At 31.3% G+C, this 26,792-nt stretch overlaps 1 protein-coding gene across 2 annotated transcripts; it reads right to left on the bottom strand.

Moving 5' to 3' along the window:
• Window positions 1-1,154: 1,154 nt before the first annotated feature.
• LOC136272912 (uncharacterized) lies at window positions 1,155-26,485 on the bottom strand. Of its 2 annotated transcripts, none has more exons than XM_066076017.1 (4): window positions 26,343-26,485; window positions 8,411-8,715; window positions 7,607-8,116; window positions 1,155-4,016 (listed from the first exon to the last, which is right to left on the bottom strand). In XM_066076017.1, the coding sequence occupies exons 1-4, from the start codon at window positions 26,363-26,365 to the stop codon at window positions 3,550-3,552; spliced, it is 1,305 nt and encodes a 434-aa protein (XP_065932089.1). In that variant the 5' UTR covers window positions 26,366-26,485; the 3' UTR covers window positions 1,155-3,549. The 2 variants fall into 2 exon arrangements, with proteins under 2 accessions (XP_065932089.1, XP_065932088.1); XM_066076016.1 differs by lacking the exon at window positions 26,343-26,485 and adding an exon at window positions 21,113-21,450 and having other exon boundaries at window positions 1,158-4,016.
• Between the last annotated feature and the right edge of the window lie 307 nt (window positions 26,486-26,792).

Here is a 26,792-nt window from a genome sequence, read left to right as displayed (position 1 = left end):
CTACTCTGAAATCCATTAAGTGGAGTGTAGCTGCAAAAATGTAGCCCTCTTGGATTTTTTATACTTGATGTTTACTGGAGAGGGTTACAATTCCACAGGATCTCCGTAATGGTGCAAAATTAATTTTTTAATGTGGCTGACTTCGGTCTGAAGAGATCGATTTTATATTTGACTTCCTTTAGATAAAATGATTTTTGAAGCGCTAAGCATAGCTGCAGCGCTTTTTTGTCGCTAGATTTCTGATCCTACTTCCACTTTCGATTTTGCATTTCCGAAATACCGCCACCTACTGGCGGATGCTAGAGAAGTCGTACCCTGGAGAAGTCGTACTCGGGAGAACTCATAACTATGCAGTAGGGAAAACATTTCTTCAAGTTATCCTGCATGCAGATACATTTGTTCTATCAGTATTAAATTGGGAATAAATTCAATTAATGAATATTATTATTATATATCGGATATGGGTGCTCCTAAAGATATCACATTCATGATGATGATTTCTTTCCAATTATAATTTTTGGGGAAAAAATGCATTTGTTTGTGTATTGTGGAATAACTTAGCAAAAACACATGTGCATCCATCAAGGCGTGAGAGTTTGTTACGTCGAAGTTACACGTGAGCTTAAAAAGCACAAGACCATAAGTCAAGAACTTTTCAACCTTCTTCCCCTTAAAAAAAAACATGCATAAAAAATTCAAATGATCTTGCATTATTACAAAACTTGGATCGTCAGACACCTTACACATGCTTTTTCATTACATAAAAGATTATCCCTTGTCGCAGGTGGAAATGGCCCAAATTCGAAGAAAAAATCGGTAATCATTTTCCCTCAGCCCTGTTTTGACGTGACCTAAGATGAAATACTGTTGTGACATTTGAATCGGCGTCCATGACAACACCCTTTAAATTAAATTATGCTGGAACACGCTACTTTTTACGTATGATAAGATGTGAGCTAGAGACTTCATTAAATTTAATGATATACCCTAAAATATACCGCAGAAGAGACTGTCTATGATTTAACACTTTCTTCCCGGCTTAGCGCTTTCCAGTACTTTAAGTACTTTGATTTAATTCAGGTTGAACAAACTAACCTTAATATATAAATCAAAACCAGATAAAACACACAAGCATGTTTACCAGTCGTCATTTTTTTCAGCAGCCATGACGGTTCCCGCGTGATTTTATGGGATTTATGCTTGGAGTTTTGATGGACTTGATAACGTGAATGTCAGTGTAAATAATCGATCGTACTTCGTTCTATCACTAAAACATCATTGATAACGTGAATGTCAGCTTAAATAATCGATCTTACTTCGTTCTATCACTAAAACATCATTTAAGGAAATTGTATATAATGGAAAATTCATATTTACCGCGTTAATTATGTCTAAAATAGGGGAATTCCTATATTCAGTTCAATATCCGCTCCGAAATTCTCATTGGCTGTCCCAAAATAAAACCGGTCAAGGTCAGTAAACATGGCGGACAAATTCAACTTTTGTTGTTGACATACACGAAAAATAACCGATATCTGGACTATACTTGATATTATTGGATTAATTTATGCCATAGACATCTACAACGTTTGAATTCAGGTAAGAAATGCAAATGTTATTGTCAATTATATACGATTTGAGACGAAATCGTTGCGGGAGTGAATCACTCCCGCACTTGCACCATTACGAAGATCCTATGGAGTTGTAGCCCTCTCCCAAACAAAATAAATCGGGAGAGGGCTACATTATTGCAGCTAAGTGGAGTGTAAAATAAAAAAAAGTTGTTGTTTGAATTTGCTGTCTTAATGTTTTATTTTTCAACATACAACAAATGTTTGTAATTCAGATGTAATGAAATAAAAGGAAAGCGCTTGTGAAATTCGAAGCAATAGAAATATTTTGATTTTGTTTATTTTGTATTTACCACAAATAAATATGATAGTGGCAGTTTAGACTGAATATGATCTTGTTTATCAAGCGACATAATTGGTAAAATGCAAGCCTGATAAACTTTCTATACCATATTTGAAATTCATCAAATATATAATAAAATCTGACATCATTTTCGTATCAAATAAAAGAATTCATTTCTAACGGTTCTTCAAACATTGATTGAAACTTGAAAGAGCATGATTGGCTTCGTTAATAGCTGTAGGAACACAATAAAATTTCTACAGAAATTATAATTAACTATTTTGCTCATTGTAATAGCTATACATGTACTTAGTTTGTAGCAGTTTCCCATAGGTTTTAATACACTGCTAAATAATTTTGCCAATGCAAAGATGTCATTTTTTGTTCCCACTTATTATATATATAACAAATGGTAGAGTATTGCCCAATGAGGATACATCATCTTTCGTTTCAATGTAGCTCATCTGGCAGTTTAGATATTTACCTTAAAAAATTAATATCCCATGGAAAAGTAATAAATCCTAGAGGATTAACAATATTTTCATAGGATATTTTTAAAATCCAGTAGGAGTTTTTATAAAACTCCAAAAGAAATTATATATCTATAGCATAAAAATTATACAGGAATTTTATTTAGACAGGCATTATTTCTTCAAGAAATTGAAATTTTCAATCGCATTTGAAATTCTTCTGGAGATTTTATTCAAAGGACTTTGTGCGGTATGGTCAAATATCTGTCCCCGATTTCAACCAATTTTTAAATAGTATCGTATTAAAATAAAATCTTCTCAAATCATTGTATAGGGGATGTTATAACTTTAATAATGATTGAAGTCATCATTGCTCATTATCTGTGTATTTATGTAGTCATCTAAATGGCCCAATTCCCTCAAATTTGCAAACAAATGAAAATATTCTCATTTTTGCTCTATATTTTGCATTCGGAAGTATAGAGCGCAGGTATGCTCAAGTGTGATTTTAACATATGTTTTTATTCAGATAGTTATACACATTATACTAAGAAATGGTACTTGAGCAAGCCTGCGCTCGATGTTTCCCAGTCAAAAAACCATCGGAAAACACCCATATTTTGCTACAAAACATCAATTTATCAAAATAATGCAATCTTCATGACGTCATTTCTAAATTATGACGTCACTGTGGTGATAACCTTTTACACCTTTATTTCCAATATGATTTTAACTATCTTTCACCTTATTTTTAAAGCTCTCTCTAAAACTTTGATTTTGGGGGCAAAAAATGCATAAAACCGCACTTAGTCCTTTTATCGCTATTCAAAGAGATATATATAAGAAGTTCCCTATTCTGGTAGGAAAATCTAAAAATCTTGTTTTTCCTATAAGAGTAATTTTACCTAAGAATTTATTTTTTAAAGGCAAATGTTTTTTTCTGGCAGGTGATATTCAACAATAACAAAAGTAGTTCTAAACTCTTGAAGCAATAGTCTACAATATAATATTTTTAAATTTTTCGAAACATGAACATTGGACAAGTGCAAAAATGACACCTTGGCAAATTTTTTTTAGTTTGTATGGTTGTATTAATGCATTTATCAGGATAATTTCGTTATATTTGTATCTAGAATTACATTTTTTTAAATTCATCACACCGAACTCAAGTGCGACAAAGTTCTTTGTCGTCATACAGAATATATCGGAAAAAAGCACCGATTGTATTATTTAGCTTTTGCACAGTATCAAAGTTGATGCTCTTTAACATATCAATATGTCCTGTCTTAAAAATATGAATCGCATAGCTGTGGGACCATTTATAGTTTTGATTATACAACACCAATCCATGGGGAAAGAACATACAATGATGTCTATGTAGTCGAACTAGATCAGGAATCTTCTCAGAAAGTATCTTTGCCATTGTTACAGAGTTACCTCCCCAGCTCTCTGGATCATAGGAACGATAACTCTCAATCCATTTTTGGATGAATCTGGAATTTCTGGCTGCAATGATTAACGCACTACCTACCGATCCGTCATGGGCCATTCCCATCGTGCATTCGTTGTTCCTGAACTCATCTAGCGACCGTAAGATGTATTGGTCGGTATCTAAGTATATACCGCCATACTCTGCAGATAATAAATAAGGTTGCATATTAATAATTATTATTATTATTATTTTTATTATTATTATTATTATTATTATTATTATTATTATTATAAGAATAATATCAATAAATGTGTGTGAGTTTGTAAAACAATTTAAAACTTAAAAATTTAAAACTAAAAGTAAATTTTAAAAAACGTAAAAATGTCTTAATAAAAGCATTTGTAGTTTTTGGGGTTTTTGTGTGTATACAGGTTTTAAATGCAGGTTCTAAAAATAAAGTGAATAAACAGGAGGTTTTTCAATTCCCTTGAAAGCATGAGCTGAGTTGAATAATTGATATTAAAAATGTTCTTCTAATATAAAACTGAAATACCTGGTAAAAAAGATATTAACATACATTTAGTATGAACGCTTCGTGCAGGCAAATCCATATTTCATATAAATAAAAAGAAGGCAAACATCTAGCGATTGATTCTTAGAAAACCGGTAATTTTTGCCCAAATTTTTTTGATTAATTTGATGAAAATGTGATGAAATGTTATTTTCTGGTCGCTTCAACTGTTAACTTTGGACATTCTCCCAACTCTCCATTTAACGAGGCCGAGTACAGAACGAGTACGCACGCTTTCGTGCAGCGTTTCATTTGTATTGTGACGTCATCTTTTTGCTTTGTTGACGCCATGGCGTGATAGTTTCAACTGTAGATATTCAGCGAAAATTGTTGAAAATATCTCGTTTGATGCGTAAAAATAATGTTATATTGTGGAATAAACATAAATGTCTCGAAGTATAAGCTATTGGTCGAAAACGTGAAGAGGGTTCAGCAAGCCTAGCCCTCTGTCACGTTTTCTTAACCCGCCTAAATATAGCTTAATTCATACATTTCAAGACAGTAACCATGTATTTTATATTAATGACCCTTAATATGTGAAGTTATATATTTTGTTATTACTTAAATGTGTCTGAATGTTTTAATAATACTATATAGACCACCTTTTTCGCCTTTGTCATATAAAAAATAGCCATTATCTGACGAATCTGGGAAATTGGGCATACAAAATCAACTTTGATAAGACCCCTGGAACAAACCAGGAGGTAAAAGGTTTTTTTTATTTGACCATTTGATGCCCTTTAGCAATAACTTTAATATGTAGAACAGAAAAAGAAATCCCTAGGGCAGAAGTTTTGAAAAAATGTAAAAAATTTGCAAAATTGATACATTTCAAGCAAAATCCAATAGGGTCCTATGTTAAAGATTAACAAACTTTGAGATGACCCCCTAAACAAACGGTGTGGTAAATGTCTTATTTTTTAATCTTAAAATAATAATTATATCGGTAGAAATTCATGTAAAAAGTGTCATCCAAAATCTAGGGCAGAACAAATTAGACCCGGCCTCGTTAAAAGAAACTTTTTTTTCTTTTACTGGGTAAAAATAGAACAATATTGTCATGATCTTAAGTTGCACTGTAGTTTCATAATAGTAAACCGGCACTCAGTATTGTCAAGTCGTATATAAAATTCCACTTTTTTATGTTGTTCTTTTAGCGACATTTTTTAAAAGAATTCAACCATCTGACCTAAAATTTAATAGGGTTTGTCCTTTTACCACGCCAAAAAATTGTAAGACGTTTGATGAACATCTCTGTAAGTGTTTTCTCTGAATCTTACCAATAAGCTGAGTGGGCACACATACATATATTGGAAATTTTTCGCGTTCAATGTTTAATAACACGGCAAACCTGATCTCGGCTTTTGAGTACAAATAAATGTTATAACACGTTTTTAATAGATTAAGTATTGAAAGATTAAATAACAAGAGGCCGAGGTGCCACATCGCTAACCTGAGCAACAATTGTCTTAACTCTGATCAAATTAGCATTACAGTATCAAAATTAAACAAGTGAAAAGCTGTCAATGTGAAAGCAAATCGGGTTTTCTTTTATGTGAACTGTATCCATAATCCATGTTAACCCTGAATTGATAAACACTACCTACCGTATCCAGTGAAATGGAGTACCCTATATGCAATATTTTGCCCAAAAAATGACTAAGTTCAAAAGCTGCTATTTTTTCGTATATTATCAGAAATCAAAATCTTAGCAATATGCACACCTCTAATATATGTACAATCGATCTGCAAAAGAACAACTTCCTATCTTGAAAACTGTAGGAGGAGTTATCCGTACAATTAGGATACCCTTTTGGCAGCCGCACGCCAGCCCACCCGCCGGCCATTTTCACCATTTTAATAACCGGAATTTTCCGTTGGAAAACCCGGTTAAATATCTTGACAACTAAGTAGAGTAGATCTTGCTCAAAAAATTTTAAAATCTACCGATTTCTATCCACATATTTCTATGGTAAAATTTCTATGGTAAATATCTAGCCCCTTTTGTTGTAGCTGTAAGAAGATTTTTCACTATTCCTATATAACCCCCTCCCCCCACTTTATGTCCCCACTTTTTTCTAGGGAATCATAGTTTGATCAAAGTTTAATCTGTACAACCCATGCCTTTACACAAATTACTGCTTTTTGGACTAAAAACTTTCCCAGAATATTTTTTAAAGATTTTCTTTATATATTCCTATGTAAAAATGCATCCCCCATTGTGGCCTCGCCCAACCGCAAGGGACCATGAAGAAGATTTTAAAAGATTTTCTCTATATATTCTTATGTAAAAATTCATTCCCCCCCCCATGGTGGCCCCACCCTACCCCCGGGGTCCATGATTTGAACAAACTTGAATGTACACTACCAGAGGATGCTTTTAAACAAGTTTAAGCTTTTCTGGCCAAATCATTTTTTAGAGAAAGATTTTTAAAGATTATCTCTATACATTTTTATGTAAAAATCAACCCTCCCCCCCCCCATTGTGGCCCCACCCTACCCCCGGGGACCATGATTTGAATTAACTTGAATCTACACTACCTTAGAATGCCTCCATACAAGTTTAAGCTTTTCTGACTTAATATTTTTTTAGAAGATATTTGAAAAATACCAACAAATTTTCAATAATTCTAAGTTATCTCCCCTTTAAAAATCTGTGACTCTTCATTTGTAACTTGAATCTCCGTCACCCAATGATGCTTTTGCCAAGTTTGGTTGAAATATGCCCAGTGGTTCTGGAGAAGAATCAATTTGATACGTACTTATAAAAAATCGTCAAATTAGATATATATATATTCGATCAATAGAAAAGAATTCTCTTGACAAAGTTTCTGGCTGTATATTTTTTTCAGTTTAGTTCCGAGGTGAATTAAATAATGTTTTAAAGCTGTTCAATCTCTTTATTATATCCCTGCGCTGACAAAGAGCAGAAATATATAGTGGTTTTAAAGCGAAGATATATAAATATATATCATACAAACAAACATCAATATAAATGGAATGCATTGAATGCTAACGCGCGATATTCAATTTGTCTGCACGGCCTGGTGTGTTAAAGGACCGGCGATGTCCAATAATAAGCATTAAATGCCTCAATAACACATACACTAGTATACATACATATACACGCACAGGAGCGATGTATAGTAGTTGATACAAGTAACATGTGGGGGAAATGCACAATTGCCGTTATAGTAAGAATTTGTCTGCATATAATACCTTTAAGAATTTGAAGTCGAAAAATGTCCGCCTTGTGTTGTATAAATTTAATTTTTCTCCCTGAGATATGGGTAGGCGGGGTTACTCTTACAAGTACAACGTTAGGAACTGTCTGTCGCAGCAAATTCCACCATATTCCAGATGGTAGCATGTCGTGAAAAAACAATATCATGCAGGGATTTTGATACTTGTATGCACTCAAGAAACTAACAAAATGCATGAACTCAAAGGACAGGCTCCCAAACCATATGTAGTGAACAATATTTGGCACTGTTGAGTTGTCTGTGCAGTACTTGGAAATAACCCGTCTGAGACAGTTGCTCGGGAATTGACACACTTGGTCGGTGGAATCGGAACTCAAATGTGTAAGATTCATGTACACGTCATTCTCTAAACATCCAACATAAAATTGTTTTCGTTCCATAATAGATTTGTTAAAATCCGATATCTTTTGAAGGCAATCCACAGTTGATGAAAATGTCCAATCATTGCCGCCAATAGGGGTGAAATCTTCAAACGAAAAAGAAACAGAGATAACAGTTAACAAGCCGTTATAAAAATCAATCCTTTAACAAAACCCCTATATTCAAACAAAACACATGAATAAACGCTTTCTTAAATAATAAAACATTAATCTACAATCAACCAAATACATTGTAGTTAGTAGTTGTTAATTAAAGTTAATTTAAAAGATTAACGTTTGGATGGATTAACTTTACACAATGTTAAAGAAAACTCTTTAAGAGGTATAGCCTAAGTATTAATAAGCACTTCAAAACTATAAATTTTCTATTCACTACTTACTGGCAAATGGGTCTTTATAGGTCTCTATAGTAATATTCTTGTGGTTTCCTATATAGTAGAGTGCCGTTTCGATCTCACAAGACTCTTCTTGAAGATACTTTGCTGGTATCATTTTCCTTTGGATCACAGACGCCAGCTTTTCTCTAATACTGTTATTATTCTCTAATCTCTTTTGTTGTCCAAGAGAGTAAACATTTAGCAAATTCGGAATTGAATAGAATTCCTGCTGGTTAGAGAAAGATTCCATCACGATCATTAACATGACCATACATGTACATAGTAATCCGATCAGCAAACGTGCTCCCCTGAAAGATATAATATAGCATCCTTTATCCTTACTTCGATTTAAGACTGTGTATAAGTGATTATATTTTTATACGGCTGTCACGGGTCACCGAAATACCCGAAAACCGCGGAACAATTTGTTGGTTTCGGTTTCTGTTACGTTTTTCCGGATTTCGATTCCGATTTGTGTAATAGAATCCGTATTCTATGAGAAATGGCGTCGAAATTGAAAGGTTCACTGGTGTGGACCTGTTTGTAATAAACATTGACTTTCATACAACTGGCCATGTATCACTGTCGTGTATCCGCGCCGGTAGTGACGTGTTTGGATAAAGTGAAAATGGTGGTTCCGTTTGCTTCTTGAAAAGTGTTCGTGTTTTTTAAGGCATACATTGTCTACTTTTACATGAAAAAAGATCGTCAGATCTATTTAAAAGTGTATAAAATCTTTAAAGTTCTACGAAGTTTATGTTAAAATTATGTAAATAAGCAGTTTATGTCGATTAATTTTGAACAACGGAACAGGTTTGGATGACCTTGTTTTTCAAAACAGGAACGGTTTGGATACGCATCTGATACGGTTTGGATGTAATTAATATATGAGTGTAAACAGTTCCTTTAATTTCCCCTCGCGAAGGGGATATAGCATCGCTACTGTGCGATATACATGCCCTCATTGAAAAGCATGCTTTCAATATTATGGATATCATCATGTGATAGACATATAAAGTCACATTGTTTAAAAAAATAAACATACACGTTAAAGACTTGTGCATTTAAGCCAACAAAACTTACTATTAATACCGTAATTTGAATTTAAATTTTACACACGCTCCAAGTAACTTGCAATTGGCTTATAAAAATGGCATACAGAGTGCTTTACAAATATGTTAAGCCTGTTGTATAATCATTCCATCGATATTAATTTCGAAAGATTCAGCCTTACCAAAATCTTTACCGACACAAAAACACATGTGTTTACGACAGTTTCAATTGTTATCCTTCTATAATGTTATCGGCTATAAACGTGAAAAAATAAAAGAGATCAGTCAAATACAGAATTATACCAACTTTAAAAAATTTAAAGTCTGTAAAATCAACTAATGATACAAATATTTTTTTCCTCTTTTAAAATTGAAACGATATAATATATAGATACACTGCACAGAACAAACCGTGATAACGTGGATTTTTAATTGGTATCCTGATATGGGTTTTATGAAAATGAAAATATAATCACTTTTGATACAGAGTATTTAGCTTATCAAATATCATACTTGTCTAATTTTTTTAATTAAAAATTGAAACGTTCCCAAACAACTTTTTAGTTTTGCAACAGCCTACCAACTGCGCTTTGGCAAATTTTTTACTATGAAATTTTTATCATTATACTTTCATGTTAAATACTAACGCGGGTTTTGTACATTTTCTGCAGTAACGCCACCTTCATTTCCCACATGAGTCACCAAAACTTCTTGATATACATTGATACATATTAATCGTTTTGATTTTCTGGAGAGAATTATGATTGAATAAATGTACATATAAAATGGCTATGTTTACTTAGGTCTCGACATCACTTGAATTTTTTGGACCAACTATTTCTAACAACAGAGTAAATATATGACTTGGCAGACATCTATGGTACTTTGTATTATATCACTATGAGTGAAATAAATGTAGAAATTTCTTTGTCTAGCGATGTACAGGCTTGGTATTGAATGAAAACGAGGCTCACTTTCATAATATTATTACCAAGCACGTTCTCCGTTAAACGTACTTCACGATTATATCATTTCAGAATAACTAAAAAACACATCATATTGTCGCTTGCCATAAAAGTAGTAGATAGTTGTCTGTTAAAGGACATATCGCATGTTTTTCAATTTTCGGATTTTTTTAAATAGAATTATTCTATACTCATTAAAAATGAAGTTTATTTTATCGTTTTCATAAAATAATCTGGTTAATTCGTGAGTTTGAAAGCGATGAAATTCAAACGTCGCGATATGCATAGTTAATATGATGTATTGCTTTTCAGGTTAAAGGTGAAAATCTTTTTCTTTTTGTTTACATTTTATTGTGTTTCTCATGTTTCAACTCATATTTTCTTTATAATTTAAAATTAAAGAAAGTAGTCTTTTGAAATGTTAGTAAAAAAAACTTGATATAACTATATTTACATTTTTCAGTGTTTTTTTCATGTGATAACACTAAGTATCAATTTGTTCATATTCAGTCCAGTAAATTCAAATGACGTTTGCTTATTCAAATATTTAAAAGTACAATTGCTTTGAATTAAATTAATATAAGTAATAAGAAATCATTCTTTCGATATTGTGAGGTGTAATTTCGTTTCGAGCTTTATTGGGTTTGACCACGCCCCGACCAAAATACCGGTAATCAACTCATCGATATTTGATCAAAGAATGATTCCTTATTTGTTAAATAATCAATTTCTGATCAATTATATACTTAATACATTTGTATACCATTTAATCAGAGGACATGCTTGTCTAAAGAAATGAACTTAGTCATCCAGTTTTAGTTCCCTTCGAACATGTGGAAGTATTTTGGTTTCATCACATTTATAAAAATGTCGGACAGAAAAGAAAAATTCATCGTCTGTACATTATGTTCTTTTTACCTGACTTAAAATACATCTTTTGCATGCTGTGTAATTGAATGACCCACTATTTTTTAAAAAGATGTATCTTCGGTTGCACACCGATAAAATGCAAAATGCTCTCTTTATGTCTAAAATATCAAAAATGCTATAACTTAAAATTATTCAAACCGTACCATTTGCACAATTTATATTTTAGCATCCAAACCGTACTACTTCTTTAACAGGTGCATCAAGTTATTGCTATTTTTATACATATTAATGTATTAAAAAAACATCGGTTTGATTTTATTTGGTTAATTTAATGTTTTAAATAAATTTTGGCTGCTTCAGATTTTTAGTATGTGTTATATTATCTACGTAATCTAGAAATAGTTCTTGGTTTTAGCGTTAAAATGACACGTTAACGATCGATTTTTCTACAAATAAGTCATTTTTATTCACGATGAACAGAAATAACGCACACTCTTTTCAACTGCAAAACCTTCAGAAAAATATAAACGACTATTACGATATTTTAATTAATATTTACCTCGTTGTCGATAGAAAAAAGGACACAACACTCATTGTTTTTGCAATGAATACGCCATTTTCACGTTATCCAAACATGTCACTACCGGCGCGGATACACGACAGGGATGTATACCGATGGTTGTTCACTCATCAATTAAAAATATCACGCGATTTTCCTGTGTATAAAGGAAAACCACTATAGTTCAATAAACAAAAATGGTGGCTTACGATTTCGACATTGATCATGTCTTCAATATTTGTTTATAGAAATGTAAGAATGTTCTGGATTTATAAGTAGTGATATTGAATGAGAAAAGCCAAAAGTCAAATTCATGCAAAATAATGTGGGAAAATCTGCGTGGTTACAGCAAATAGAATACGCCGCCGTCTGCATCACCTGCAACTCAAATATACACGAATATATCATTAGACTTTATTTGTTTAAAATCACAAATATGCTTATTTGGTTTACATATTAAATTTATCAAATCAAATGTAACAATCTTTTAAAAGAAGCATCAAAATATATCCTTAAACGAAAGACATGAATTGAAAATTCTGTAAGAGGTAAACTTATTTTCAAACTATCAAGAAAATAATTTCATAATGAAAATGGAAGTTTACTATATTTTTTTAAATAATCCTTTGAAGTGCATATGACTTTGAACATCGATCATTAAGTTATCTAGTAGTGAAATTATTCTTTAAAGACCAATGAAACCCCTTTAATATTTTGTTTAGATTTTTAAATCTTCAAAATAAGTCTATAGCGGCGCAGTTCGACAGCTGTTCTCAGTGATTAAAAAGGCATTGTCCTGTTTTTTATTCATGCTTTTTTTTAATGACATATAGGACTTCATATTTATTGCTTTTATATCTTTTGGCAACATTTTTGGCCAGTTTCGGGCAGAAACAACCCAGTTCAAGAAATGATTACATTCATATCCTCAAATGTACAAGATGGCCGCACACCCCCCTTAAATTAATATATTTTTTTTTATTTAACTTAAAATTATCAAATGTAATTTGACTTTCTAGTCAGAAAACTAGTAATTTTGTTGAAGTTTGTTATTAAAGAGTGATGATATAGACAAAAAACTTTTGAAGTTTACAAATGAATTTTATAGCGTCAATTCAAGAAAAAGTTGGAGGAAAAGACCACTCCACTGCAGCATAAATACAGTTTTCCTCTCTGCCATCCTCAGACGCCGCTACATTGTAAGCCTAATTACAATCCTTTCTTTAATTGGAATAGTTAGATTGGTTTTTACTTTTTTTCAAACAATGATCACCAACAATGGATTTTAAGTTTCGCACATCTGGGACCCGTTTCACAAAGATTCCCTAAGATGTTTCCTAAGATAGAACTTAAGATATGCCTAAGTTATAACTTAGGAAGTTCCTAAGATTTGGCATCGCTGTTTCACAAAACGTTCTTAACGTAAAGCAATTGACTAAGTCTTATCTTAAGATACATTGTAAAAAATATAAGCCAATTTTAAATAAATTTGTTAATTCTTAACTTTTATTGATCATGTAAATTCTTTTCAATATGGCACGAATGTAAACTTTCAAAGTAAATGTATAAATTATTCCCTTATTTACCTAGAAACAAATTTTTAAAAAAATTAAAATATGTAAATAGTGAGTAAATAGTGTAATGCCTATGTGCATGTACTGAGATTTTGTATACAGTAATATTTTACTTTCACATGCATACACAAGTAGATAAAAATAACGTAATAATCCCGTATATTCGTTGAAAAAGGTATTTTTTTTTATTTGAGAGATCGCAGTATCTTTCTTGTTTTGTGCTATATTTACATATAGTTCTTGACAGCATGAATCAATTGAAAACATTGGTCACTGCTACAGAATTTGTAATTGTTTATAAATGATCGAGTGCATTTTTTGTCTAGTTGATCCATTATAAATAGTCTGTGTTAACACATACAAATATGCTTAATACTAAATTAAAAATACTTGTTGAGATTTGCAAATTTTATGACCTAATTATATCTAATGGTATATTCCAAATGAAATACATTACTAGTAGTAATCACACGCAGTGACAAGTAGGGTTTAGAATGGAAAGATGTGGAACTTTTAAACTAAGTATGATGTAGGCGTGTTTTCTTGTAATGGTTGATAAAAGAATGGGATTTTTATACAAAAGGAAACATCGCAAATAAATGCATCTTGGCTGAAAGAGGAAGCTAGGATAAAAGGCAACAATTTCTTAATGAAACAGCATTTCCATGGATGATGTAGCATCAACATACCTAAACCATTTCCATTCACTCCTACCCCTCCCAACAAAAACTGAAATAAACAACCCTTCTCCCCACCGCAAAGAAAACCTAAACTTTCTTTCGTAAAAGGAAAGCTTATTTTGTGGAAGGATAGGACAAATAATCCAGTCATTCTGTAATTGGGTTTTAATTTTGTATTTATTCCTGTTTTTATCAAACTACTTGGTCAAGATCTAGTAAATGATTCCAGGGTGTCTTTTTTGGTGATAGAACCATTATGACGTCATAATTGATTTGAAGAATCTTTTCCCGTACTTTACGGCTTTAAAGGAATTGTGTAGAAAATTAAACAATTTCTTGACATTCTATGTTAAATCATTGGAAAAGTAATCCCGATACCTATATTCAATTTGACATCATTTTAAAGAGGAGGTCAAAAGCTTGTTTAATTCCGTTTTGGGGAGACTGTAGGCATTCTAGATATATAATTGTATTCGTCAAAAATGGATAAAACTCCGAAATTTATTCATCAATTCCTTCATATTTCATTGAAAATGAAGGTTTAAAACATGATTTTTCATTGTGTTAACAAAAAATTTTAGCCCCGGTACAGCCCATCAAACAAAGCTATTGGTATGAAGCATAATTAAAAGAATTTATATCTTAAATTTTATGAACCTGTAGGCACCTTTCATTTACTAGATCTTGACCTTAAGATATGAGTGATTCTCGGGCATGGAAAATCTAATTATCATCAGTGAGTTAGCAATAACAATACCCGCTACCTATCTGCGCGTGTGACCAGATAATCTAAAAAAAATGTTAAGATTAAAAGTATACACCAAAGAAATTAATTGAAGAAATATATGTAGTTCAAAAATTTTCAGTCAAGAAGTAAAGTGAATAAGTCTTAATGATACTTGTAATCTAGTATTTTTTGTTCAACTTTGTTCGCCATGTTAAGTTCCTAAGACATCGATTTACCTGTCTTAAAGTTAAGACATACCTTAGGAATTTCATAAGATAAGACTGGAATAGTGACATTTTACAGTTTACCGCCGAAATTTCTACTAACATTACTGAACATATAGAGAGAGAAAGTACAGAGTTATCTTTTCTTGGGCGAAGAGATTGGGTTTCTGCAGCAGACAGCGGTTTTAATGGGATAAAAACGCTTTTTACCGAGTTTATTAGGAATATTTGAGTGTGAACGTGTTTTTTGACAACATTTGCAACATTGTGTGCGAGGATTTGCGTAACTTTTGTGAAGTAATTTGTTTTTGACATTGTTTACAAATCGTGTCCTACTTTCGATTCTTCCCTTGTGTATTATTATATATATGTCATAGAGTGTAGAGCGGATACGATGCCCCTGTGTATAAATAGAGTGGAAATAGTGTAGTGTCTTTGTGCATGTGAAATGTAAAATTGTGAATATTAGTTTACTTTCACATGCATACACGAAAAGATAAGAATTACGTAATAAGTCTGTATATTCTTTAAAAATGTGTATGTATTGATCGTAGTGTCGTACCTCTTTCTTGTTTATTGCTACATAACGTTATACATATATTTCTTTATCTTAAATATTATTTCGATATGACCGCAAATATCAATTGATAACATTGGTTACTGGTAGAAATTTTATTATTCTTTATAAATGATCGAGTGCATTTCATTGTCTAGTTTGGTTCATTATATAACCCCTGTAAACATATATACAGATATGCGTAATCCTAAATTACAAGGTTCGTTGGGATATCTAAATTTTACGATTTTACTATATCATACGGTATATTCCAAACGAAATACAGTAAGCACATGTACTGACAAGTCGCATTTAAAATGGAGAGATGTGGAACTTTTAGACTAAGTTTTAATGCAATTATAGTGGGTTTTGGTGTTGTTGTTTTTTTGTAATGGTTGATATATAAATGAGGTTTTTTTTTTACTAAAAGAAGACATTGCAAATGAATATATCTCGGCTGAGAGAAGAAACGAGGATAAAATGCAACAATTTCTGAATGAAACAGCATTGCCATGAAGGATTTAGCATCGACATTTCTGACCCACTTCCCGGTTACTACTACACCCCCCTCCCCCCCACACACACACACGAACAAAAAATCAGATGAACAACCCATCCACCCATCAAAGAAAACATCTAAAATTTCTCCCGAAAAAAAAGAAGTTTATTTCGTGTAGAGATAGGACAAATCATCCAGTCATTATATAACTGAGTATTTATTAAGTATCTATTTCTGTTGAAGATATTGGTGATTCTTGGGCATAAATAATTTATATTATCATCAGTGCACTAGTTATAACTATACCCGATATCCATCTGCGCGTGTGACCACATAATCTAAAAAATATTCTTTACCAAAGAAATTAATTTAAGAAAAATATGAAGGTTTTGATAGTTCTTAAGTAATCAGTTTAGGCCCGGGTTAAGTGAAAGAAGTCTTAATGATACGTGTATTCTGGTATTTTTGTTCAACTTAAATGTGTATATAATTCATTTCAATATAAAACATAAACTGTCGCAATGTTAAGTTTGTTCCTAAAACATCGATTTACCTGTCTTAAAGGGGCAAGGTCACGATTTTGGTCAAATTTTATTTTCCTGTTTTTATATTTTACAATGCTTTTTGAATGCATTTCTAATGATCAAGTGAAATTTGGGTGGCCGTCGATGAGTTTTAAGCGAGTTACATGGCTCACAATTCTTCGTCATGTAAACAAGGCTCGTGCCCTGTTTTTGTTTACATAGGTTCAATATACCAGTAAAAAATCTTTTCAAGATGATTTGTCAAAATTCTTATTCATTTTCAACATAAATAAACAGTTCCTAACCATTAATACATTCATTTTAGGTCTAAAACTGGAATTTTCACTTCAACATTCAAAATGTAAACAAAAGCTTTGTTTACATAGCGAGGAATTGAAAGCTCTGTAACTCGCTCATAGCCCATCAAATGTCACTCAAATTTGGGTTGCCTATTAAAAATGCCTTACTGAAGCATTATTAACATTAAAATCGAAAAAATAATTTTTGACAAAAATCGTGACCATGTCCCTTTAAAGTTAAGACATAACTTAGAAATTTCTGAAAAGATAAGACTGGAATAGTGAAACGGATAAGTAATGAACTTAGGAAAAAGTTCTTTCCTAAGATATTACTTAGTCCTAAGTATGCTTTGTAAAACATTTTTAAGTTTGAAAACGAAGCAAAGAGTTGTTTTCACTCAATATGGCTTATTGGCTACATAAAGCAATCCCATCTTTCCTGTTTTATTTTACTTAAAAAGCAATTCAAATGTATTACACTTAAGCTTTATTTTATTAAAAACCTGTATACTTTTAAAAACAACTTGCAAAATTCAACTATGGACTTATCAAATGTGGTATTTTGTGATACTCAGTGAGCCTTTAAAATGTTCCATGCTCGTAGAAGAAATAAATGTTGCTATATTAACATTAATTCACTTTCAGGTTTCAAATATGGAACATATGGTTCATGTATTTCCTTCACCAATATTTCATTTAGAATGGAATTTCTAGACTTTTCAAAAATTTAAGGGTTAATCATATCAGTAGACAATTGAAACTTGATGTTAATAAGGAAGCGTACATCTGCATTATGTTCGCTGTATTGTATACTAAAAAAAACATGAAAAATGTGTATAGTATTATAAAATATTATTAAAAATATTATATGGTTTAATTTCCTGATTTTGTTAATATGAATGAAACTAATAAGCATTTCATCGCATACCTAACTGTAATTTCGATTTGTACTGCAAAAACATTAAATGGCATAATTTTATAATTTTATCAATCAAGCTTGCGTACTCACTAGTACATTTTTATTTTTTCTTTGTGAACAAGTGGTTAAATTTGTGCGAGGAAGTAACGCCTCTGAATTACATGTTATATCGCACTCTACATTCTTCGTTTTCATCCTGTTAAATTAACAATATATCAATTTATGACAATATACATTTCGTAAATCCCTTCTACTTCTTGTTTAATTTTTTTAATTTTTGAAGATTTTACCCCCTAAATTCACACCTTATGGTTGTTTCAAGAGTTACTTGAATTTTCTAAGATTACAATTCAATCAAATATATTATTCCTGAAATCGGTGTGTTTGATATTTCTAACTTCAAACGAAGGAGAAAAGCGAAGGAGAAATGCGAAAAAATACATGTATTTTATTCTTGGTTCGCCAAGTACATTTAATAAATAGACAATGATTAAATAATAACCAGTTTGGTAAATTGATTTGGATTTGGTCCGTTATTACTACATATTCAGAATAATTGAATCTCTGCTAATAGTAATCTGTTGTTACGGATATGGCACTAAGCTCATTGTTCTAAATTATGGTTAAAAAATATGAGGAAGAAGAATGACAGCTGCACAAGTTTTTCATAATAAATCATGTTTGTTTCAGTGTGGAAAAAACTTAGTTTTTGTTAAAATTAAACTGTGTATATAAGAGACGTGCGATTTAATTTCAGTTTGAGGCCCAATACGTGGGACAAAATGCCGAAAAAACAATTTTTTTTAAATGGCATACTAAATTGAAAATATTAGTCTTACTTATATTTTGTACTTACGTATGCATACATGTCTTTCGTGATTTTCAATTTTATGCATGATAATAAAAAAATGCATTAAAAAATTAGCTTTCTACATTTCAATGGTACAAACATTATTAAATATTAGCATATTTCAAAATCACGGATTGCACGCTTTAAATTATACATTGCATATTAAAATTTTATACATTCATCACATATTTTTGCATGAAATATCCTGCTTTTTCAAAACTTTGCCCAATGTCCAATCGGTTAAACGTCAAGAAAAACACAAATTTGTATATTTGGGTTGACATTTGAAATCCTGTTACTTCCAGAAAGTTCATACGAAGAGACAAACAGATGAAAAAATATATCTCATTTCATCTCTTCCATTAAATATAAACTATTTTCATTCTTTTACATTTTCATTCTTTATTCTTTTTTTCCTACTTCATGTAAACTACACCACGGAATACATACTTTACTGATATGCCCGAAAATTGACTGACATCTACTGAATAATCACTGTCCCCTACTCTAACTACACTGTACATCTACTGTACAGAGCTACTGTAATCCACTGGACAGCACTGTACCTACCCATTGACTGGCACTTCACCATAATTGACAACACTATACCTACAAGTACCCACTGTCTAGCAATGTACCCCACTGTATGCCACTGTACGGGGTAATGACAAACACTGTACCTCACTGTAGACTACTGTATAGGGTATTGACTCACAATGTACGGTATTGTTACCCACTGCATCTATGTTTTAACAATTTATAATGTTATAAAATGAACTGAATAGTTACTTCTTTCAAAATTCATTTTTAGGACTAAAATCTGGATTTCTTTTTATATTCTTTCAGTCTTTCGAAATTTCCCCCAATTCCTTATATATTGACTATTGTCAAACACCTGTTAACTCGGTGACATATCCCCTCTCTTGGTAGAAATTCGTCCTCGAATTTACAAAATTTACATTACAAGTAGAATTCTACGAGTTCAGGAAATATTGTGAAATATGTACCTAGGAAGTGACCGCGGGATTTGTACGTTGGGCGCAAAATTTAACAGGTGTTGAAGAGTTTATATATCGGGTCTTAATAGCTAAGCGGTTAGAGCGTTGGCATGGTAGGCTGGGGACCCTGTGTTCGAGGTCCGTTTGAGACTTGATTTTTCACCACCTCTTTCTTTGGCGCCTAACTTTGTCACAGCCGGATTGAGATGATTATTATTGTTATATATTTACATTATCCATTGTATTTGCCTGTGATAACACTACATATCGATTTTGTACTATATAACTCATAATACAAATGACGCCAAATTGAGGCACCAGCGGGGTTTTATATTCAAATATTTAATCGTACGATGGCCTAAAATTATAATACCTGTACGAGTGTGTATTTTATTATATTTTTTTTTTAATTATTATTATAATTACAGATCTTCAAATTCTATAATACATTGAAACATATATTCAAGAACCCACCAGTTGAATTGTTCATTGATATAAGGAATCATTCTTTGAGTATTATGAGGTGATAATTTCGGTCGGGGCGTGATCAATCTATCATAGAGCCCTTCGGGCTTTATTGGATTTGATCACGCCCCGACCAAAATTATCACCTCATAATACTCAAAGAATGATTCCTTATTCCTTATATCAATGAACAATTCAACTGGTGGGTTCTTGAATATATGTTTCAATGTATTATAGAATTTGAAGATCTGTAATTATAATGATAATTAAAAAATATATAATAAAATACACACTCGTACAGCTTAAAATGCAATAAATATTTCAAGATGTTTGAAAACAATTAATTAAAATGTATTAAACGAATGAAAATTAACATACTTAACATTGAGTATCGCTCTATGATCGATAATAATAAGACACACGTATAGTTTACGTTATCTGAATCATGAACGCAAGCAGAATAGGTACTTACAAATGTATGTAGGTACATGAAGGGTGAAATTATGAAAGATGAACGCATGTAGAAAAATTTCAAGTAATGTGAAAGTTTACTGGTAATTTGAATATAATAATTATTTTTTTGTTGTAAAATATTTATTGACACTGTTTTGAAGGTGGTTGAAGCTTTCCTTAGATTAAGTCATCTGGTAACCTTATTTTTCAAAATCTACCAAATCAGGGTAAATTCAGTAGATTCTAATGAAAAAATGTAACTGGTCAGACAATTTTTTTTGTGCAAACAAGGATTCTAATAGCATGTTTCAATCGGAAGTTTTTAAAACGCCATTAATTTTTGGTATTAGGGAGTGCAATAATGAAATAGTATGATTTTTTTTAAACTTACCCTATTGTTTTATGAACTTCTATGTAATTCCTTTCCACCAATATAAGAATCAAAATAAAGTTTGTTTCAAGAGTTAAAATATTAAAAATTGTTGAATTACCTTAATTTGGAAACTTTCCTTGTGGTCTGTCCGTTCATTATGAGAAATAAAAACTAAATCCTGTAATAACAACACAAACATCTCCCTCGAATTAGTATTAGTTATTTGGGTCTGTAACATTTAGTGACGCTCTTCTGCAGATGTGATGCGATAATATGTAAACTCAAAGTTCATTTCTCATAATACGCGTTGCGCTTTTACTTCTAGTTTTCCTATTTGGGTCTCTGACACTCCAGTAACATTCAATGACATATATGAAGAGCTAATGTCAGTTCTGCAGATATGATGTAATAGTATGTAAACTCAAAGTCCATTTTTCATTATTAGCGTCGCGCTTTTAATTCTAGTTTTTTCGTTCTGTTTTCTCTTTATATTCATTATCGAACATCTACATGTATATGTAAATACGCTTAAACAAAAAAAGAGGAATTATTCTAATTTAGGTAGTACACAAAAGCTAAGCCAAACTTGTTCTTTGATAAAATATTTCTTCAAATTCATTATTTTGTTCTTTGAAAAGAAACCTCTAATTATTTAAAATTTGAAGAAAGAAATCTGACCGCATAGTTTTTGCCTGCATCACCTTAAAGCTTCTCTTTGAAATCCATTTAGTGGAGTGTAAAATGAAATAGTTATTGTTTGTTATTGTTTGAATTTGCTGTGTTAATGATTTTTTTTCAACATAAAACAATTGTTTATATAATTTAGGTATAATGAAATAATTTAATTCTGACTGTAACGCGCTTTCTGATTGGCTAAAAAAATATTTTATATCGTATAAAGATTGTTGCCTACGTCATAGGAAGACTAACGTCAAAAACGTATCAATACGCCTAACGTTACGTTTGAATTTTGAATATTTTACGTCATTTTAAAGGTCAAAGACCGTTTTTATCTACAATTAAGAATAAAAAATTAAATTATAAGCAATGAATTCAATATTTATTAGTTTTATACGATATAAAATAGTTTGAAACAGTTTACGCTTTTTTATAAACCGCTTCGCGGTTTATAAAGCGTAAACTGCCCCAAACCATTTTATATTGTATAAAACAAATAAATATTGAATTCATTCCTTAAATAAAACTAACACTAGAAAAATTTTGATTTTTTTAATTTTGTATATACCACAAATAAATATAATACTGATAGTTTAGACTGATTATGACCTTGTTGATTCAGCGACATAATTGTTAAAATGCAAGCCCGATAAACTCACAATCCATTAAAGTTAGCTCCCACGAATTTAAATGATTTCACAGTAGTTGCTGTATGCAAACTAGGTTCGTTGAAGGCAGTAGTTTTTAAAGTGAAAAAAAATCCGTAATTATTTCTATGAGCAATGTATTTCATTTGGTAGCAGCGTTTTCTGTCGTCATTTAATATACATTGAAATTATTCGACAATTACGTTAAAATTGACCTTAGTACAAGAACTGTCTTCTCTGACTTTTGTTAAGGACGTTGGATCCTGCGATCAAAATTCTCTAAGTTTTTTTCTAAAGTATTTTTTAACATCTACACATATATCTAAACCAAATTCAAAACAAAATTTTGGAGTCTATATGCTCCTTTCGGTGCTACGGTGTATTTAATATGACCTTTCTGCACTGAAAGTGCGAATTGCACATAAATTGCTTTTCCCTCTATGATGTTTTATAAAGATGAACCATGGTATCAAATACAAATTTACATTATTCAGAATTAATAAAATTAAAATTATCATAATGAAAAAGTTTGCTATTACTTCACCTTATGGATATTTTGACCTTTTTGCACTGAAAAAATAATATTTTTATTCATAAACGATTCAACATGCAATTAAATAATTAAAAAGTCTCAAACTTTTTCTCAAATTCTGACAGACTTGTCAAAAGAAACTTAAATATTCAGAAAATAAAACCGAAAGTATCGGTCTATAATGTAAATTTTGAGATATGGCATGAAATAAGCTAATTTTAGGGGGAAATTGGAGTTGATTTTTTCTTTACTTTTATGAAATATCACTTATACATGCCAATATATGTCGATAGAAATATTGATATATTGTTGAAATATGTTTTTTGAAACAACTCGAAGATATCCCAATCCTATCTGAAAATTTGGTCTGCACGGAAAATAAGAAAGCCAAAATAACGGTACTCTAAAACAACTGAGTTATGAAAAATGTACATTTTCTTCTTAAAAACCTTCCGCCACAAAATATAGTCCCTTACTACACTCTCTACATATGGAATTTTTCCTTCACTATTTTAATCGATATAGTTTATTTGGCATTGTAAAAAAGGAATTTACAAGTAGAATTCATATATGACAAAGAATTTCCAGACTAGAGGTGACACAAAATGGCTACCCAAAATCAGAGGATCGAACCTCTTTAAGCATACGCAAAAAAATGGACACACAATTTGAGGAAAATCTTTGATTTATATTCTATATTGACTTTTGCAAATTGGATTGGACTATAAATTCTTATATTTACGCATAGAAAATTGAAGTACTAAGCGCATGAGGTTTCTGAGCATTTATAGAATCGGGGCGGGGTTACATTTTTTGGTTACTTGAAATAAGGTGTAAGCGTATTATCCCAAGTGTAATACGTCACTGCGAAAGTGATGACGTCAACTTTCTCAGAGATGTACCAATGATATTGAATATTGAGGATGAGCACGGTAAATGGCATTGGCGGTTCAGCGTATCAATGATTTTTACCCCCGCCAAACCCAGCCTTGTAAATGTTCTCGGTTTCATGATAATGACTACATTTTCCAATACTTGAGAAGAACTAGAGCAGGAACGTGTACACTTGGGATAGGTAAAAGCGCTGAAAACCAACTTAAAACCAAACAGTTTTCTAGCGACAAACAATTTATAAGATTTTTCTAACTTAACGTTTATGTTTGAAGTTTGCAAGTTGAAAAGAGTAATTTCATTTCTTGTAAAAAAAAAAAAAGAAAAAAAAAAAAGACCAAAAACAAAACAAACAAAAAAACAACAAATGCCATATTTTAGTAAAAAATGAATTTTATCAAAATTTATTATATACTTAAAGGTAACACTATGGTATCATTAGAATTCACAGTGTCTCATTTTTCATTGTGTTAGTGGGTTGCCCTTCTTAACATCCTCGAGGAAACCAAATTTAGAAAGAATTATCTTTCTTGCTGAAATCAAAACCGACGCATCCACGAAATTAAATCCCCGCAAATAAGCGAAAACTCACAATCCATTAAAATTAGCTCTCACGAATTTAAATGATTTCACAGTAGTTGCTATATGCAAACTACATTGTACATGTAGGTTCGTTGAAGGCAGTAGTTTTTGAAGTTAAAAAAATCCGTAATTATTTCTATGACCAATGTATTTTATTTGGAAGCAGCGTTTTCTGTTGTCATTTAAAGGGACTTGGACACGATTTGACTTTAAATCTTCAAATTTAATTTTTCCATTTTCAATGTTTATACTGATAAATATAGAAGTTCATAATGCTCTGTCAAAATTTGAAACTCAAATATCAAGTTATAAGCATGATACAGAGTTTATAACTCTTTGTTTTGTAAACAAAGCTGGAATATTGTCTTCTTCTTTTTTTACATATTCGTTGTATTGCTGTAAATGTCAATCAAATGTTACCTTCTTTTGTTGATAATAGTATTTAAGAAGATATTGAATTAGTTTAAATTGTTTTAACTAAAAGACTCGAGCTTTGTTTACATTACTATCAATTCTTACCTCTGTATCTAACTTGTAACTTGACTTTAACATTTAATATTTTGGTAAATCATTTTTCTGTACATTAATAAACCATTTTATACATAAAAAATAAAAGTAAAATTTTTGATCTCAAATCGTGTCCAAGTCCTTTTAATGAATACATTGAAATTATTCGACAATTACGTGAAAATTGACCTTAGTACAAGTACTGTCTTCTCTGGCTGTTGTTAAGCATGCGCAAAAAAATGGACATACAATTTTAAGTAAAATCTTTGATTTATATTCCTTTTCGTTTCTAAACAGGATTTAACAGCTATTAAACATACCAACAGCTTCCCCTTTCTCGTTTTCTAGTTTTCAATTTATCTTTTGTTTTGCTGGTCCTGCTTAAAGACAAAACTACAAGATTTTATAGTCATTTACATGTATTAGTTTATACACTTAAAAGAACGACCAAGTCGTTGTTATAACTAAGGTTTTACGCAGCAGCTGAGCCAAACTTTTCCTATGATTCAATTTTCTGAAATTTAATATTTTGTTCTTTGAAAACATACCTGTATATATTTTTTTAAAATCTGATATCTCAATTTTTGTCCACGTCACCTTAACAATGACAATTTTTTTTACACAAAAATTTTAGCTTTGTTGAATGCAATAGTTTTTGAGGTAGAGGCAGTTTTGTTTCAATATTATGTACAATGTATTTGAATGGAAAACTGTTGTTTCTGTCGACAATAAATGTGTGACAATTAGATATATATTGATTTTTTTCGTAGTCCTCATATGGTAAAGCAAATTATAATGTACATGATTATGCTCATGTTATAGAATAGGAAACAATTTATCTCAGTAACCATTTTAACAATATACGCTGCGATTAAAAAAACGATTCCGTAACATGTGCATATCGTGGTGTAAAGAACATTCCTGGCATTTACTTATTAGGTGCTGTGATAGAACAAAATAAGAGAGAAACTCGTAACAATAAGCGATCGCTCTACGATCCGTGAACAAATTCAACACGCGATTTTTGACCAGTAAACGTTTTCTGAACCATGAGCACCAGAAGTACGAGTAGCTAAGTGAAACTCTGAAAGATGAATGCATGGAAAAAATTTGAAGGAATATAAAGTTAAAATCAGGTAATTTGGATACAATAATAAGTTAACTTTGTAAGAAGTTGATTAACACTGTTTTGAATGTTGTTGCGGTTTCCGCCAGATTTAGTCCATCTGGTAACCTTATTTTTCAAAATCTACCAATTCAAGGTAAAAAAAAAATAGCTTCTTATGTAAAAATGTTATCTGACAAAAGTGGGTTTTATGTGGAAACAAGGACATTAATAGCATATTTTAATTGGAAATTTGGTAAAAGTCAATGATTTCTGATATGGGGCCCTGCAATAATTAGATACTGGATGAATTTATTTCTTAACTCTATTGTTACAACATTTTTTGTGTAATTACCTACCACCACGATAAGAATAAAATAAAAATGTAATAAATATGTTGAATTACCTTATTTTGGAAACTTTCATCATGGTCGGTCCGTTTATTACGAGAAATTAAAAAAATGTAATCACAGCCCAAACATCTGCCTCGATTCAATATCAAGTTATTTGGATCGGTGACAGTGAAGTAACATTAAGTGGTAGATATGAAGAATTTATATCAGATCTTTCCAGATTCCGCGAACTGGAGGTCGGACTCGAACACTGACGCTTACTTTTATCCTAAGATCATCAGGAAACATGTCAAAACACGATTTTCAAATCAAAGTACTGAAGAACTGACCGGAGTTGATTTTGTCGATGTTTATTTATTTTAAAATCAATGATGTGTTATTTTGCATGACAAATACATGTAGTTTCTAATTTGTATTTGAATTACGCACATTTTTATGATATGAATTTTTGGACTTTTTCGACAAGAATGTCGAGAAACCCCCATATGAATCATGTTAAATAA

The sequence above is a fragment of the Magallana gigas genome, chromosome 2 (genome assembly GCF_963853765.1).
Source record: "Magallana gigas chromosome 2, xbMagGiga1.1, whole genome shotgun sequence".
Classification (NCBI taxonomy): Eukaryota; Metazoa; Mollusca; class Bivalvia; order Ostreida; family Ostreidae; genus Magallana; species Magallana gigas.
This window is presented reverse-complemented; position numbering and strand designations above follow the sequence as displayed.